The 11,824-nt window shown below is 33.1% G+C and overlaps 1 protein-coding gene and 1 long non-coding RNA gene across 2 annotated transcripts in view; one reads left to right on the top strand and one right to left on the bottom strand.

Moving 5' to 3' along the window:
• Positions 1-1,359: 1,359 nt before the first annotated feature.
• LOC125505170 lies at positions 1,360-1,775 on the top strand. Its single transcript, XR_007281970.1, has 2 exons — positions 1,360-1,519; positions 1,577-1,775. It is a non-coding gene; the product is annotated as an uncharacterized LOC125505170 (long non-coding RNA).
• A 51-nt stretch (positions 1,776-1,826) lies between these two features.
• Positions 1,827-11,824, bottom strand: part of LOC125505130 (phorbol ester/diacylglycerol-binding protein unc-13-like) — a 36,439-nt gene continuing 26,441 nt past the window's right edge. Inside the window, exons 4-7 of the mRNA XM_048668286.1 lie at positions 9,724-9,841; positions 7,404-7,527; positions 4,514-4,630; positions 1,827-2,137 (exon numbers count right to left, since the gene is read on the bottom strand). Of these exons, the coding sequence (XP_048524243.1) occupies positions 1,827-2,137; positions 4,514-4,630; positions 7,404-7,527; positions 9,724-9,841 (670 nt within the window). The remainder of the gene's footprint in view (positions 2,138-4,513; positions 4,631-7,403; positions 7,528-9,723; positions 9,842-11,824) is intronic.

The following is an 11,824-nucleotide window of genomic DNA, read 5'->3' as shown; positions in this document are numbered from 1 at the left end:
TTCAGACATTTTTGGCTGGACCTCAGCACCATCATTGTCTCTCATTTTTTCAATTATTTGCAGATGATGTTCATCATCCATTTGGAGATATGGTGTAATTGAGTTGGTGTTCAAATGTCCAGTAATTTTTATTAACTGCTGTTCTCCAACCCCTTTCTTAGCCAATTTTGAAACGGCTGTTGCTCGCAGAGAATAATTTGTCAGTTTTTTTGAGGCAGTAGCTAGACCTGCTTTTTTCTGCTTGCTTAGTCCACTGACTGATCGTATTCCTACCAGAAGGTATATTTTTGTACCATTCACTCGTTTTCCAAGCAGGGTTCATTATTAAAAAGAGACGGTTTATTTTGATATTTGACCTCTTCTGCATGAATTTGTGAAAGAGTCGAACTGGGAAAATCTGAGAATTAATTCGATTACGAATTAACCACTTCAATGATGCGCATGGTCCCTCCCACCTTGTGTCGTTTTGGTAAATATTGGATTATATTCAACTCTTCCGCTTTTTCCGCCTACATTGTCAACTTCTTTGAAATATGTTGTCAAGYATCTCGATCCTTCTCCTCCACGCCATGCTAATTCATAGCATAACACAAAGAATAGTTTYTTTTGCAGACCACCTGGAGTGTCTTCATCACAGCTTTCGRCCATTTTMTTAAATTCCTCATATTTCATGAAAACAGAGCWTCCTTTTCTTTTCTGGGGCTCCTCRTTGTAGCTCCWTCMSTTTTGCRTTTTTAGCTTCKCGAGCCAATTTAAATTCGATGTCTTGAAACGGATTAAAGCGAACGTTATGTTCATAGTAGTATTTATCCATTAGTAATTTAGCAGTAACATTCCAAATAGTTTTTATAGTATATTCTTTAACATCCTCACCATTCTATCTTTTCATGTTGAACGCCCAGTCTTGTAGAATGTTTGCAATTTGGTGCACTGTAGTGTCTTTACTTAAGTTGTAACGTCTTTCWTCACAAAATGCTAGATATATTTATTGTTGATATTATTATTTAACTGCCGCCARATATACTTTTGATTGTTCATAGTATTCGTGGGCACGGTCGCAGCAACAACTTTGACACCAAAACGAGACATTTTTGTTAAGTTTAAATAACAAATATGATTTGAATAACTTAGGAATGTCCGGATGGCATTTGATGTCTAATTCAACAGGAAAAGACACCTGTCAAATAATTTTCATAAACAATGCAATTATCGTTGAGGGATAATTGCACACTGTGCAATTACGTACAGACTGTACATTACGTACAAACGTACAGATCATCATACGAAGGAAATATTCATCTTAATGTCACATGTGACATCTCTGAACTACCAGTATAACACACTCAGTGTCTCTGTCAAACTTTCAGCGGTATTCCCTCAAGCAACTTTTTTTTTTTTTGAATTTATCAATACACCCTCATCTGACCGTTTCATATCTCCGTAAAACTCTTACCGTGACCAAAACACTTAAAATTTTATAAATATTTTATGCGCATTTTGACTGACGACGAAAGAACAGGTTAGTCGGACCCACAATTGCCGCATTTTAACAATCAATGAAAACGACAACTTTCAGATGGAAATTGAAAACGTTCGACTACTATTCCCAAGAAAATTATGTACACTTCAGGTAAAGCCTCAGAAATTGTCATCAAAGTAAAAGTATTTGTTTCCATTCCATACTAAGCTACAAGATAGTGTTCAGTAGACTATTGTGAGTTGGTGCATTTATTTATTGTCATGGAAAAAGTCCAATAAAGCACCTCAACTCCTTAGTATAATTATGTCATTAAGTCAATTAGTCGCTATTAGTGAACTAATAACATTCATGCGGAATGTATATTTACCTTTGAGGATTGTTGTTGGGTCCTCCGATGACCGCCTGGACTTAAATGATGTTGATGTATTATCGGTTGTGTGACCAAATACTGGGCACCACTGCCCTCTTCTCGCTCGTACGAGTTCTCTCGACTCGTTTCGAGCGATCTTTGAGGCGTGTTCAATTGATGAGCAGCGGTGCGGAATTGAGACGCGGAAGAATTCGCATGTTGTCCAACTGGATAATTCAGATCGGATGTGTAATCGCTATCCTCCGAATATCCCGCTGAAATGTCATTGTCAAAGTGATTACTATTGGCTGAAAAAGAAACAGAATAGAGGGGTAGGGTGGGAGACAGTGTGTAAAATAGAAGCGTAAAATGCATTTTCATCCGACTTTTTGATTTGACTTGAATTTTCGCGATAGACAACTAATCAAATCAATAGATGTAAATACATTTTTAAAATGATGAGTGCGATGGGATGAAGAAATGATGATGACGGGGACATTTCAGGTATTACTATTAGAGAGTTGATCAAATCTATTCAGTTACCTTGTAAGCATRTATTAATAWTTTTTTTCATATACAGAGTGKTTTTTTAGGGCGAGAGAGTCCATTATTTCCGTTGATATTGAACTTTCGAAAAATAGTTTCATATAAAAGTTGTTGACGCACAAAGTGCGGACATTTTAAAAATATTTTATATGATACAGAGTGTCTCAGAAAAGCGAGGCAAGATCAAAGTGTATTTTTTTAAATAGAAYTACCCATYTTTCATCAGCTCATGAAATGCAGCTTRAAACGTTACATATGCACCGTAAAYTGTTTTTTGCWTAMWTGCGACGTTGACAGATTATCGCCATTTTCTTCGCCAAAATTTTGTCGGATTACGGATGCCAGCCACCCATCAATTTCATATAACCTAAGAGTCCKTTTTTTCGGTCGATTTATTTTGWRCCGATGAATTGTCGTTGTATTTGTTTATATGAAAAGTTTTATTCACGGGCAGGATGTTATTTTCAAGAACTCAGGTTGTTATTTTCAATCTAACAAACTACACTTTGGCGCAAAAACCAAGTTGTCACATTTAATAATAAKTTTGTAATTAATGAACATTTTTAATGCACTTAATACATATATTTCKACACCGCAAAAACCCCAACCTSCCATAAACGGTGCGAAATAGCAAGAGGTCAGCGTTCCCCCCGAAGAGCTCCAAACATTCTGAATAAATAATAACGAAAACGACCCAAAAAAACGCAAGTTGGTAAGCTGGCCTTACAATTGGGACCGCAGGCGTTACTAATTAATGTAAACAGAAGCAGTTCAAACTTTTTTGAATCTGAACTTTTTGTGGAGAATTACAAAAAAGGTGCGCAACACCTCGTTCTTTTAAGTAGAATTATAAACGCCGAAAACTGTGTTTCTCGCAAAGGTTTGTAAGAAGCTAATCAGTCTTAACGATCACTTTATTAAAATGCTTCTTATTATTCCATAATAAATTGTCAAGAAATGGAAACAGTCGGAGTTTAAACGCCACCAATTTTTGTTGCATTTGTCACTGTTTCTAAATATTGCTACTACAATATTAATGATGTTTTGGGCAGTAATATCGACTCTGATGTAATATGTAATAAGCGCTGTTCTAAAATAAAAATGTAATAGTAAGTTTGTTTTTATTACAAAGTCTCACGGCCAAAGTCTCATGTGTCTGAACTCATTGAACCGTAAAACGCCACTCTATGAAGGAGCTTTAAAATATATAGTATATTCAGAGGTCCGCAATAAAGTTTTCAAATTTCAGAGGATATTTTAAGACGTAAAGTCTTTGTACGTCTAATAACTCTTTGTACGGGCGTACACGGAGATCCATTTGAACATTTAATAAGGGAACAATAAAAAAGACAATTCTTTATTAGAGAAATACATATTAGCTAAAATTGCATTTGCAAATAGTTTACCATTCCGCTTCACGCTACGAAGTCGATGGAGATGAGTCGAACTTTAACCTATAATTTGTCAACATGGAATGCCTGGAGAATACTCCTATAAAAAAGCCCTCCTTAGGAAATATTTTGACAACGAAACTCTGCATAAATGATTGACATATATGAGCAATAAAAAATATGATTTAAGACGCTTTGCCTTGTTGGCGGATTCTAACGCGCATAACAAACAAAATAATTAATTAATTTTGAATTTCTAACTTTAACTTTGACGCACAAACTTTTGCTAGCCGTTCACTTTTAAAGTAGATATATTTTTCTAAATTAATTCTCTAGTAAATTTGCACCAATGTAAATCTTCCGGGAAAAGTAGCATTTTCTGTGTGCGGCACCCGACATATAACTAACTGAGCTGAACAAAAGCCAAAAGAAAATTAAATTAATTAACTTACACTAGATTTGCATGTAATATGCATTCGGTTACACTGATTTGAAATAGGGATGATCAAATTATGAAACTAATTAGATTAGATTGTGGAAAAATATACGTTTTAGAAGAACTTGGCCATCAATGGCCTAGAAGCCAGATATTTTTCTGATTTTGAGTCAAAGAAGGTCGCAGCAACCTTTTAATCATGTGCTTACTGGACACACTGTACTTCTACTGATATATCGACTAATGCGAACATGAATAATGAATATGAAGCGAATGAAACTATTTTCTTAAACTAAAAATAGTCTACTTACATCTACCAATGAAGTTGAAGTGTCTGTTGGCCTGCTCAGTTCTGGCCTCCATGTCTATCCATTTGTTTAAGGTTTCTAATTTTCTTTGTAAATCAGATGCGTCCATATTCTCAGGATCTGAAACCAAAGTAAGAATTCAACATTTGAAATGCATATAAATTAAAATAATTAAACATAGTTGGTGTAATCTAATGCGCACTGATAATCCTTCAACCGGGCAGGAGTAAGTAATGGGCTGGAAACGTTGTCTGTTGCTTATATTTAAGTTTCACCGGGTTAATTATTGTTGGTTTCACTAATGAATGGGCTTCGCAACTATTTAATTAACCTCCAACATTGGTCCAAAGTAAATTATCTAATGTCGCGGCTAATATGGGGAAACTAGTTGGTTCAACAATGTTTCGTCAATGTGCTGTACATATTGACATAAATTTAGGTCTTAGTTTAGTAGTTAGAACAAATTTTGCTCCAGCCACACCAAACAGGAAATGTGTATACACATAGTTCTGTTTAACCACAATAATATAATAATCGGATGTAAACAATGTTAAAATTTAAAACTATACTGACGGATTACTGATTATTTAGGTAAATTTTGTTAGGTGAAGAAGTAATGAATCAAGTCCGATATTGAATATGCAGGTTTTCCAGAAATATTAGAATTTCTTGGACGTCTCAATCTTGCAAACAACACTGCTTAAAGAATTTTGGTTCGGTGGGAAGAGGAAGTTCAATTGCGACTGGGGTAAAATTCATGTATACGTACTCGCTTTTAAAGTACGTTAAGTTTCTGTGCGCTTCTTGTAAAAACAAACGTAATAATAAAAACAAGATGTATACAGTTTTTAATGGATTAGCTCAATTCGTTCAGACTTTTTCTATTGAGGGAGTCTAGCTTTAAGCAAACGGTCGGTTGAAGTTCAGGTTTACCTAATTGGAATAAACGAGATATTTCAATTCAGCTTCAACGCAAAATAAAAATAGTTTATTTTTATGCTTGTTTATTGCTCATCAAAGATTTACATCACCATATCCTAAGATATGGTAAAACCATATATCAATATACCCGCCGAGCAAACAAGGATCAGGTTGCAAACTTCCCTCGAATGTTGCCTAATGGCAAACATCGATAATATGCTTTCCCATCGTTATTTTGGTGCCGATCTAATAAATGCTAAGAACGGCCTGATCACAAACTATTTTAAAAGTTTGTAACGCGTTTATTTTATTATACAAAATACATACCATGACAGATTTAATACAACCAAATATTACTGACATTAAAAATTTTTATAAATAAAACAATAATAGACAGAAAAGTAATATAATGCTAAATATTGTACCAGGTTAGATACAATCACTTTTCAATGCAAAGCTTGCAGCTGCAATGTTATTCTGAAATTATTCATACAGGGATTAAGTTTGTTGAACTTTCCTCGATTTTGAAACACAGGGATTACAAGAAACTTGAGGGATTGCCTTTCGACCATCAAGATTTACTTGCACAATACCCTTTCAGAGTTGAGATTAAATTTTAATCCAAGCAAATTTACTTTGGGTCTGCACTCTAATACTCCGCGATTGCAAAAGTGAAATGTGATATATTTATTGAAGGAAATATCAAGTGGTGGCTCCGAAGCTAGAAGCTGGATGTGTTTACGTCTTTTTTATTAATTTCTCAGTATTAGAAGGCCAGGAAATTGTGGTAATCGATGAGTGTTTGGAAAATATTGTGTAAAGATTTGCTTATGTGTTGTTTGTTCTTTTCTGGAAATATATTTTTACAGCATCATAGAAGGTTCGTTTCCTTGGACTAACGGACCAATTCTGAACATACAAATTAAAAATTATCACATATTTCTTTTAAATTCTGTGTTACTATTTTACTTTAGGTTACATACGACAGTAATTAAAGTATATAATATTTTCACAACGGTACTTCTAGGTAGCAGAAAGATAAAATCGTTCGATCTGGAAGTAGTGGATATACGGTAATAATGGTGGTATAATAGATGAAAATATTTGAATCTAAATTGAATGTAATTTTTAATTATTGACAACAAAGTCTCGCCCCAGGTTGCTAAATAATAATATTGATTCATCAAATATGTCCCCAAAAATATGCGAAGGACTGAAACCCACGAATTGCATAAAATATATGAGGTAAATATAATAATAATATAGGCATATGAATGACTACTTCATTCAATTGCGTGCTACAGATTTATTGAAATACCACATGCGATTATTCGGTTGCGCTGAAACTTGCTAATAAAATAGATCAATGGAACTTTTTATTCACTATAATTCGTGTATTTGACCACCTTTGTCGAATTAGTAACACAAACCAATCAAAACCGTTTTAATAACGATTTAAACTGGATGCATTTATGCAGCACGGAATTAGCATATTTACATTCATTGATTTAGAATTTGTATTTTAATTCGAAAAATATTCATACGTCAAATAATTTTACCCTGTAATTTTAAGAGTACATAAATTAGAATGTTTTTATATTGTTACTTTTTATTGTATTGTTTGTTGTAACCACAAGCATTTGACTAAGCTTTTTCCCTTTGCTCTCAACTGAGTTCAGTGTGCTTTTCTATTGCGAAAAACAGTTCTTGAAAAATATTCTGGTTGAAATTGGCAAATTATTATGTAATAATAGGTCTCTCAATAGTCCTCTAGTCCATTCCGTGAATTAATTTGTATGTTACAAGCACATCGATACGGAAATATTCAATTCAAATATGTAAATCCCAGTTTTAAAAAAATAATTTGGGTCGTCTTTTAAAAAGCTCTATAAATTTTTCTTTTCTTAGTGAAAAATTCTAATCGGCATCCGAATCCACCTTAAGGTAAGGAGATATTTTGACTGATACTTACCGAAAGGCAGTTCGAAGCGGCAATCGACCAGCAAAGAATGTCCGGTTGCCATTTTCGTACCAACTACTTCTCCGTCTTTCATTACTAGTTCTGCATCTAATGATAACCATTGGCCAGTACCCTCCTAGAAAGAAATACAGAAATTAGTATATTTAATCTAAAGTAATAGTTTTTTCAAAGTTTATGAATTTAGCTTCTTAATACATGAAATATGTTCCACTGAAATGAGTTTTTCGTATTTTTTTTCCTTTAAATTCCTGAAGTTTGAGTATCGGTAAGAAATAAATGCATCATTTTTTAAATTTAATACGAAACAGGCGTTTCCATTTGAAAAAATAAGATTGGTGGTTAGTGGCAACATTTTCAGCTAATAATAAAAACTTATTCGAGAGGTTTCTGATGTATATGTAAATTGGTCTATTCCTATCAATTATTCCTTCAATAAAAAATGTAAATTAATAGGCAAAATTTTCCGAATATATGTACCACGCTAGTAAGTGTACAAGTTTTATCAGAACAGCTATATTACAAACTTCTCTTTGCTTTTAATGAAGCTCGTTATATCAGTAGACACAAAACCGGCTAAACATATCCCCTTTCACAAAACGTGATATAACTGTAGAAATACCGAGTAAAACGCAAAGCTGCTTCATTAAGTCAGTTATCCAGTTTTTCAGTTAAATGTGTCTATCAAAGCAACTTTTAAACTATATTACGCTCTGCATGATTTGTTTATAATTAGCAAACCACCTCACTAGAGTCACTCGAAATATTTTAGAAAAGCAGTTGTCGATAATTTCAACAAAAAATTGTATATCGATATAGCTGATTGAAAGTTTCAAGCGTGGGAGTTTAAGTAATAAAGTAGTTCAGTAAAAAGTTTGCTGCTCTTGAAAAACAGACAGATCGGATCGATTGTCTCTTAAAAAGATAAATTTCACGGAACGACTTTGCATGTAAAGTCCTAGAGGTTCATGTTTAAAAGTTGGCTTTCAAGTGATTCGGATCTACATAAAGATGGATTATATGCGTTTCCATTGAAATGTTAAGTGAAATATTTCGGTTTTAAATTTATTTATCTAAATCTGAAATACGGTTAAAATCGAAATGATATTTTCTCTATTCGATCAAATATTCCGATAATAGAAAGGTGTTAAATTTGTTGAAAAATTACTACTTACGCTCACTCTATAATATAATTCATAATTCAAGACATGTTTGGTCATAAATATATACAAAAAATGCAAAATGAAGATTTGAAAAAATTATAAAACTAACTTTGTTGACACATAGTGTTAACTTTAATTAGATTAGGGACGGAGACTGTAATTAATAGGAGTTCGTGCAGAGAAGTACATTTCCTCATACTTCATTTGCAAATTTAATTAGATTAAAAATTTTTATTACAGCTTCTAACTAAGCCAGATGAAAAGTTAGCCTCGCGGCGACAGAGAAATGCATCATTTATTTTAATTTTAAAAATACATTTTCATCAAGCAGATAATACATTCTATGCTGCAACAAACGACTAAGTGGGTGTTTTTCTTTCTTAGAAAATGAAGCAACCCATTTTTTATGTCAAGACTGCATTTATTATGATGGCAGAATATTAAAATTAACCGGAAACGGAAGGATCTTATGGGAAAAGTATTTACGAGCAGATGAATTATTATTTTGTAATCAAATATAATACACGAATACATTGATATGAATATTATTAACTTTTAGGTGCGTCTTTTCATGCAGACTATTTGTTCTAGTTTGTTTGATTCCACGCTGTAGTTTTTGGTTCGTATTCTTTCAAGCTTAGAAATAAGATAACATAAATTTCGACATATTGTAAGCGACCAGAAAAAAAGGTTTTTCAGTAGAGAGTAAAGAGCTTTATTTCGATTAAATATTGTATTTGGTTAAATGAAATTGTTACAGGCAATATTAAACTGAATTTGATTTTTGACAAAATCAATGAGCTTGGAAAAGACAACTTTTCTTCGCTTAATAGACACTGATTCTAGAAATACGCAGTTTGAGTTTTTTTTTTAATTATAAATATTTTTACATTGCCATATGCATAAAGACGATAAAACCATAAAAAATTGTTTCAACTCCGTATATTGTTAACCACAAGAAAAATGTACACATGAAATGAAGAAACCTTCATTTCGAGACCAGGTAAAAATGTTCTCCCAAAACACCCTCAGAAACATTTCCCTAATTTTCAGTCACACTGTATATAAAATCGAAGTTATGCCAAAACACCATAACTTTTTTGAAACCATCGTTCCTACTTGTTATCTGCATTTCAAACGAGAAAGCTTACCTCGATTGTATAGTGGACTGTCTGTAAAGGTATCCAATGGTATCCCATTGCACGATCCCATATCATGCCCTTGCTCCATACCTCTATTAATAACCCTGTATTTAGATTGCTTGTTTCGCTGAAAATTATAGAAAACGAAAGTCAGACATTACAGTAAACGATAATTAATTATTATTATATATTAGCATTAACATAAAAAATTAGACTTCTTTTAGCTTAAATACAAATATTGGTGCTTTGCGCCAAACGGCAACTACAACTTGACAGTCAATTTCAAGGAATTTAAGAACAACAGATGAGGTTGTTCCCCAAAATCACCAACTTTCAAATGAGTTACTATTTTATAAACAATGTAATAGATAAATCAATAAAAGTAAAAAGCATCGACTGGCCACTTTCTAAACGAGAAATGCTATTGCTTTGCCTGCCAACAATATGACTTAAACTTAATATACATTTTTATATTCCGCGTTTTTACATTTGCGTAGTGCAAATCATCCGTTTGATATTGAAACATTCTTCTTGGTACCCCAGAAAGCAAAAATTGGATATATCAAATTTAAAATAGTTTTAAAATCGTTTCTGTTTTAAATTGGCTTAATAAATCGCAATGCGTTAGACTTTTGTGAAAGCGCTGCGGTTTAATCTTAACGAGTTAACGTTCTTAGTTGGCTGCATTCCAGATGGCATAAATTAAAACCAGCAGTCGAATTAATTAAAATAAATATTCACGCCCAATAACAAGTAGTAGATAATTTTATACTAATATTTCATTTATTGAAAAGTTTCTCCATAAAAACATGAAAAATATAAAAATGTATCCAAGAGAGACAATGAAATGGCCACCGAATCGGCTTAGTAAAATCGAAATGACGAATTCAACGAAAGTCTAGATAGATCGACACAAAAAGTGTGTTAACTTTCATACAATGATAAGTCTGCCGAAATATTTTTTGTGAAATTTGTGATACAAATAACGAAATAGGAAAGCGAAACTGTTATGAAAATTATCAGTGACTTTTACACCCGATGATATTCCTCTCAATTAAAGTCATGAAGATTTCAGATAGAAGGCAGAAACGTTTCGTAAGCAAATGAATCTAAAAAGCAGAAACAGGAAAATAACAAATTATTATAATCGCTCACTTCCAACAGACCTCACTCGCTATTTCGTGTAGAATACAACGTTCGAAACAGAATTGTTGTCATTCGCTTTTCTTGTTCCATTTCTATTATTGCAATTGCATATTTATTAGGTCAATTTAGAATTTAGTGCAGCCTTCAGAATTTTTATTTTATTTCCCTGACTCCTGACGAAGTCCCTTGAATAATGTTGATGGATGTGTTCACAAACAAATTAGAGGAAACTAACTTGGCATTCTGAAGCTTTCTTAATTTTAACGCCTTAGTGCCACTTCACTGTTCTGTAGCACTTTCCTAGAGCAAACACTATTTAATTGATGCTTGATGCGGTTGGCTTTTGAACTAGTGGCCAACATTTGCAGTGGATGTTTTATACATGGTGATAAAATTATTTGCTTCAATTCTATACTAGCACATGAGTCTTCTAAATTTTCTTTTCAGTTTTTTGTTAATTATTTTGTACAATAACCACGCATATGAAGTATGTTTTATTAGACCAGTGAACATGTTCTGGTAAACAGTTCCCCCTTCAGTAAATCGAATTCTGTTCAGTTATACAGGGTTTCCCTTAAGCACATGATCAAAAGGGTACTGCGATATTCTTGGGTCAAAATAAGACTGTTTATTAAGCTGATTTTGCAGCAGACCATCTTTAAAAACGTACAGTCATCGAATTAATGAAACTGCATGCCTGAGCAATTTGAAAATTAATCTAAAATTTTACTGTGTTAAACATGACTCTGGCAGACCATTGTTTAGTTCTCACACTTTAAATGTTAAATGTCCTCGCAAATGAGGTTCTAAACGTAATATAAGAATTGCGCTGTGAATTCAACGGTATCACAAATCTGTGACCTATTTGTTGGAGTATGAAAAAAAAATCCCTTTTAAACTTAATCCAGAAAGGCTGGAAAGAAGATCAACCTGTACCAAAGAGCGGGGAATTAAGTTTGGCTTA

Source organism: Dendroctonus ponderosae, unplaced genomic scaffold, assembly GCF_020466585.1.
Source record: "Dendroctonus ponderosae isolate FM_Combo_2020 unplaced genomic scaffold, Dpon_F_20191213v2 Dpon_F_20191213_7, whole genome shotgun sequence".
NCBI lineage: Eukaryota > Metazoa > Arthropoda > Insecta > Coleoptera > Curculionidae > Dendroctonus > Dendroctonus ponderosae.
This window is presented reverse-complemented; position numbering and strand designations above follow the sequence as displayed.